At 32.4% G+C, this 6,457-nt stretch overlaps 1 protein-coding gene across 1 annotated transcript; it reads left to right on the top strand.

Annotated features, from left to right (window-relative positions):
* The first annotated feature begins 322 nt into the window (after window positions 1-322).
* LOC143583367 (phosphoinositide phosphatase SAC7-like) lies at window positions 323-6,211 on the top strand. Its single transcript, XM_077065684.1, has 20 exons — window positions 323-489; window positions 1,078-1,158; window positions 1,750-1,877; window positions 1,967-2,058; window positions 2,294-2,355; window positions 3,039-3,091; window positions 3,153-3,186; window positions 3,284-3,364; window positions 3,452-3,558; window positions 3,859-3,945; window positions 4,025-4,102; window positions 4,190-4,260; window positions 4,335-4,433; window positions 4,516-4,615; window positions 4,706-4,814; window positions 4,921-4,993; window positions 5,148-5,241; window positions 5,373-5,465; window positions 5,622-5,688; window positions 5,865-6,211. The coding sequence occupies exons 1-20, from the start codon at window positions 342-344 to the stop codon at window positions 5,993-5,995; spliced, it is 1,788 nt and encodes a 595-aa protein (XP_076921799.1). The 5' UTR covers window positions 323-341; the 3' UTR covers window positions 5,996-6,211.
* The last annotated feature ends 246 nt before the right edge of the window (window positions 6,212-6,457 follow it).

Raw genomic sequence — 6,457 nt, 5'->3', positions numbered from 1 at the left:
CAAGCAAGTTTCATCCCTTGCATCTCTATACAATAATTGATATTTAATATTAAAAATAAAAAAAATATTATATTGTTCCCTCTCCAACATTCTACGTGGCCACGTAGGCAGGAGTAGCGTAGATATAATCATAATGATAGCCAAAGGAAGGAGAAAAGCGTAATTTAAACCATGTTCTCCGAGATCCATTAATAATATCCTTCCGGCCGGCAGCAATTCTCCTAAATGCATCACGCCGGAGTTCCTTCGTATTCAAATTTTTATCTTTTATAAACCTATCAGATTACATATCCATCCATCGAGCAACAAATCAAATCAAATCAAATCAAATAAAATAAAAAATGCTGGCGAAGGCAGATCCATCTCAGAAACTGTACACGCGTATGCGGTTATGGGAGTTACCTGATCAATACGTCGTGGAGCCCAGTGACGGTTCCTCTGGATCCTGTTTGGCCATCAATCGTCTTAATGCCAACATGACTCTTCTAGGTTCCTTTCTTCTTATTATTATTACAACCAGATTTGATCGTTGCGTATGCCCTAACATTATTACACGTGTCATATTCAATTTTGTTACATCAGATCGTTTTTCTACAATTTCAGTTTTAGGTTATATTATCTGCTGTTTATGCAATATGTTGAATATTTATATAATAACCTAATTGTTGATTTTCAAATGCAAATGTTGCAATTATATATATATATATATATATATATATATATATATATATATATATATATATAAAGTTGTTATTTTCAGTGATTATGACAGGAAGCTTGCAAGAGCTACTTGTTGCTGAATGCTTATTATGGCTTTTCACAGTTATATGGCTTTTATAGTTTCTTTTTGAATAGGCATATGTGCCTGTTACAATGGTTTTCAAAATCCGGATGAGTTTTAATATTGATTATTAACGTTGTGTGACCAAATGACGTGAATATGTGTTACTATTTGTGGCGAGTTTCCCGCTTTGAAGCTTTTAGTTACTTTTTCTGATAGTGTGATTTGATTGCACATACCTCAATTTTCGTAGAACCTGCTTCTGCATAATGAATTTGTTACTGTCTTCTGTGTAGATGAAGTTCCAAGCTCTACTGGCCGTGCTCCAAAAATTCAGACCATTTTTGGTGTTGTTGGGATATTGAAGCTTTTGGCAGGTCAGTCAGATGATTATTATAGCAGTAACCTTTTATATCAATGTTTTAACTTTTGCAGATCTTTGTAATGCCTACTACTTTTCAAGTTTGTTTCTAATGTGTTACGCATAGATGCTTGTAATTATCATAAGCTTTATTAAGCATACAAGGACTTCAATTTGCATGATGTCATATATGCCAATTTAAAGAACTGTTTATTTGGTAGATTCTAGAAGTCAAAATAAGCACATATAATATACATATCCAAGCACCTGCATACTTGAGCCATGTTGTTTAAAACATTTTCACTGATAAACTAAATAAGAAGTTTTATTTGACAGACGATAAACAAGATCTGTTAGTTTTACCATAAGTCATACACAAGTTATATAAGTACCATACTACCATGAACCAAGGTCCAATAAAATATTCGCCAAAATTGGCGATGCTTTATTGACTCTACTTTAAGTGACAGTTTACATGTATTACTTTGAACCCAATTGTTTGACCAAAGTTATTATTCAAAATGACAAGAAACTAATGCATTATGCATATGCTCTTTTGGTTGTAATGTTTTTATCATTGACTCGTGAACTGTTTATCTGTCTCTAGGATCATATCTATTTGTCATAACTGAACGTGAATGTGCTGGATCTTACTTGGGTCATCCCATTTTCAAAGTTTCTAAACTAAAAGTCTTTCCCTGTGATCATTCTGTGATAAACTCTCCCGATGAACAGGTGGGTTTCCCTTTTCATTTTTACACTTTTTGGTTCATTTGTTGTTGTCGATTCCTGTATTTGTAATATGTTAAAACCATAAACGGCAGAGAAAGATGGAGTCAGAGTTTGCTTCCATGTTAAAAGTTGCAGAGAAGACTCCTGGCCTTTACTTCTCATATGATGTTAACATTACATTAAGGTCCATCTTTTTCTCTAATGTTGTATCATATGTCAAATGATATTTTTGACCTTTGTTGTGAGTTATATGTATACATGTATACTTTATCTTATTCTCTGTCAGTTTATGACTCTTTATTGTTCATTATTTGGATATTACTTTTCATATTACATGATGAGTATGACATTCAAATTGGATTAAAAATATTTTGTGAACTTCAATTTTTTTTTTGTTTTGGTTCCATTGTGTTATGCAGTGCACAACGATTGAATGACTTGGGTGATGAATCAAGACTTCTTCCTCTTTGGAGGCAGGCAAGTGTTGTCTTTAGGTGACATTCTTTGATTTTTTTTAATATGCGCTTAGGCTTGTAAACGTGTGTATTCGTATATTTAACATTTTAACTTTAACCGAACAAACAATCGAACATGAACAATTAAACGAACAAATTTTACTTGTTCTTGTTTGTTCATGAAGAAAACAAGCATGTTCATGTTCATTTATGTTGGTTTGTTAATAGTGTAAACGAACGCTTCACGAATGTAGTTGAACACAGATAAACGAACATAAATGAGCGAAAACCAATTAAAAAAATGTAAAATCAATAAGTTGGGTCTAAAAAACCAATAAAATCACACTAAATTGTAAAAGTAATATTTAAATTTTAGAAAACAAGACTGTAATGGGCCTAAGTATATTAAATGAATATGTATAAACAAAGTTAACATTCTTAATGTGAACTAATTTAAACTAACAAACATAAATGAACAAACTAGACTTGTGTTCATGTTCATTTGTTTAACTAAATGAACTAAAATATTTATTCATGTTCGCTCATTTTGTTAAATTAACAAACTTCTCGCTGAATGGTGCACTGAAAGTTTGGTTTGTTTACAGGCCTACTTGTGAATTCTTCACATACACTAAATATTTATTGTTTTTAGGCATAAATTTCCATTTTTATTTATACATGTTCTTGGATTTTCTTTTGCCACAGGCAGAGCCTCGGTTTCTTTGGAACAACTATATGTTGGAAGTTCTGATTGATAGCAAGGTTTGTTGTTCATAAATTAAATTTGAAATAAATATATCTTACTAACTAAAATTTTTTGCAGCTCGACAATTACATGCTTCCTGTTATCCAAGGATGTATCCTTTATCTTTTCAACCATATCAATAGTCAATTTGGTTATATTTTTATCTCTAATGAGTCAATTTATATTGTTGTCTCTTAACTTATGACTAGCTTTTCAGAATTTTCAATCAACTATTGGGAAAGACACAATAGATGTCACCCTCATTGCACGAAGGTGCACTAGGAGGACTGGTATGCTTCTACTGTAAAAATATATGGATGCATATATTCACTCTGTATTGGTTTAGTGTCAAAATTGTAAATTGTAAATATGGGCAGGGACCCGCATGTGGAGACGAGGAGCTGATTCTGATGGCTATGTTGCAAATTTTGTTGAAAGTGAACAAATTGTGCACCTAAATGGCTATACTGCATCATTTGTGCAGGTATACTTTCATTTGTCCAGTTAGTGTTCAATGCATATAAATTAGAGAAATAGTAACCAACTGGAAATCTGGCATAGTCCGCAAAATCATCATATTTATGAAAAGCCTGAATTTTTATTCAAACTGAATCTTCATAAATCTTCAAAAGTTTCTACAGTCAAAGACACTGACATACACATGCACGTGATATGAATTCATTACTGGTATATGTACATATGCATGATGAATGTTATTGTTTCATATATTATGTTTCCAAATCACAATATGACAGAGATCAATTTGTTGGATTTTTGTATGTAGGTCCGAGGGTCAATGCCTTTTCTCTGGCAACAAATTGTTGACCTAAAATATAAGCCTAAGTTTGAGATTGTGAAACCTGATGAAGCGGTGAGTAAACTATGCACCCCAATTAGTAAAATGTAGTTTATTTGTCTCTATTTCTTACTATATCATATGATGGTTGCAGTCTCGAGTTTGTGAGAGGCATTTTCTTGATTTAAGGAAGAAATATGGAAATGTGTTGGCTGTTGATCTTGTCAATAAGGTATGCGATTAAATCTTATATTATTAGGTGATTGTAAATTGTAATGCATGCATGTCTGGTTAACCTAAGTTTTTATACTATTTTTAGCAAGGTGGTGAGGGTCGCCTGTGTGAAAAGTATGCCAGTTCAGTACAGAATATTCTTAGTGATGATATGAGGTGTGTGTTTGTATAACTATAAGTGTATGCATATTGTACTGTATGCTATATGCTAAATTTGTTGGCTTTTGTAGATACGTGCACTTTGACTTCCATCGCATCTGTGGGCATATCCATTTTGAACGGTTGTCTATCCTTTATGATCAAATCGAGGATTTTCTTGTTAAAAACAGGTATGTTAAATGCAGATAAGTTATTAGCGTGTTCTTCAATATCTGATATTTTTATATTATCATTTTTTTTTTCAATTTGTAGGTACTATTTGCTAAACGAGAATGGTGACAAGATTGAAGAGCAAATTGGAATCGTACGAACTAATTGTATTGATTGTTTAGATCGCACAAATGTCACACAGGTATATGTATCTTAAAAATTTAGAACCCTCATTTGTGTTTTCTGTAAATTGGTTTAGTTCATTATTATTAACACTTCATTATTCTTCTAGAGTATGATTGGGCGTAAAATGTTGGAACTTCAACTTCGAAGGCTTGGTGTTTTTGATGCTGACCACACTATTAGTTCACATCCTAGTTTTGATGACTGCTTCAAAATATGTATGCATTTCATATTGAAATTTTATACACTGTTTTCAGTTCTGGATTCTTAAAGTGCGTATGAAATGTTAAATGCATTATCTTTTTGTCATGTCATAATTTTCAGTATGGGCTAATCATGGGGATGATATAAGTATTCAGTATTCTGGCACACCTGCTTTGAAAGGAGATTTTGTCAGGTGCATTTACATCATCTCACACTCTCTTTATTTGTGGCACTTAAATTGAAAAACTTGCTTTCTGTTTTGAGTCTTGATGATGATTTATCATAATGATGTTGTAGTTTCAAGGTTTGAAAATTAACTTATTTGTTTCCCCTTTGCCAATTTGTAGATATGGCAAGAGGACCAGCCAAGGGATTATTAATGATGGTATAAATGCCCTAACCCGCTATTACCTGAATAATTTTGTTGATGGTACAAAACAGGTTAGCATCCCTCCCTCTTCAGCAACTATGTTATATTCCTGGGATAAATGTTTTTTAAGCTTATTTAGTAGCGTGACTTGCTTGCCAGAACTTATTTTCTAATTAATACTTATTTATTGTTGCACATGTAGGATGCCATTGATCTGTTGCAAGGGCATTACATTGTTTCAGTTTCCCGAGATATTGCTTCCAAAAAGCCCCAAGGCAAGGTTGAAGCCTTTGCGGTGAGTATAGTAATTTACTGATCATTATATACATAATATTCTCATTAATTTTTAAGTTATTATTAATGACCTTGTTTCTAAAGTTCTCACAGTTATTCTGTTGTTTATATTGTTTTTCGTCTATGCTGAGTGCTGACCCTATTTTTTTTCTTGCAGTCTTTCCGTCTTGCTTTAGTGTTGATACTAGTGGGGTTTGTGTTCGCGATGATGTCACTCAGGCGAGGTGAGTTGATTTACACTTGAACATTCTAATGCTAGTTTTACGTATTATCATAACATATATTATTTAGTGCGTTTTGTCATTCTTATATTTATTATTATGTAATTATATATTATATTATATAAAAGTTGGTTTTGCTTAATAGAAATCATTCCCTGATTATAATGTATGTTTTGCAGTTCGATATGATGTTTGGCATTTACTATTTTCCCTTTTGTGGGCGGGATTAAGTTTAGCGATCGTGGGATTTATGAAAGCCAATGGTCGGATGTTTTGTAATCGGCCTCGTCTGCACAAACCTCCCTATTGAATGTGTTGTTTTGCAAAGGTATTCATTATTTAGTCTCTTTTGATGGCTTTTTCATTGGTCATATGAAAACTTTTGGGTTATTTGTATCGTTCCACTTTTGTTTTCTAACTTGTGACTGATATATTGCAGTCACTTTATTTTTATGTGTTTTTTTTGTTATTTTGACTTCAGAAAGTCAACAGATTAAATTTTGGAATGAAGTGATGCATTTATTTATTTTGCTACTTGTAAATCAAACATGCCATTAGTTTTAAAACTCCCTCTCTCTAACACACACAACTGGAGTTGTTGATGAGTAAGAAGAAATACAAAGATATCTATACCTTTCTTGCAAACATATATACTCACAAAATAGAGTTATGGTTGATTTTCTATGTTATTTACAAACGAACTAACATAGAATATGTTACTGAATTCAGTTATAGTCCTTACACGCAACCAGTTTTCTTTGTACGTTTTCTA

The sequence above is a fragment of the Bidens hawaiensis genome, unplaced genomic scaffold, assembly GCF_021521415.1.
Source record: "Bidens hawaiensis isolate Kalapana, Puna unplaced genomic scaffold, B.hawaiensis_p1.1 tig00032372_1, whole genome shotgun sequence".
In the NCBI taxonomy this organism is placed as follows: domain Eukaryota; kingdom Viridiplantae; phylum Streptophyta; class Magnoliopsida; order Asterales; family Asteraceae; genus Bidens; species Bidens hawaiensis.
Note: the sequence above shows the minus strand (reverse complement) of the source record. Positions and strands in the feature narration are given on the sequence as shown.

Coding starts and splice junctions, on each gene's coding strand:
- LOC143583367 (XM_077065684.1), top strand. CDS start 342: ATGCTGGCGAAGGCAGATCCATCTCAGAAACTGTACACGCGTATGCGG. Junction 3,365..3,451: donor AAGGTGCACTAGGAGGACTG/GTATGCTTCTAC, acceptor AAATATGGGCAG/GGACCCGCATGTGGAGACGA. Junction 3,559..3,858: donor ATACTGCATCATTTGTGCAG/GTATACTTTCAT, acceptor TTTTGTATGTAG/GTCCGAGGGTCAATGCCTTT.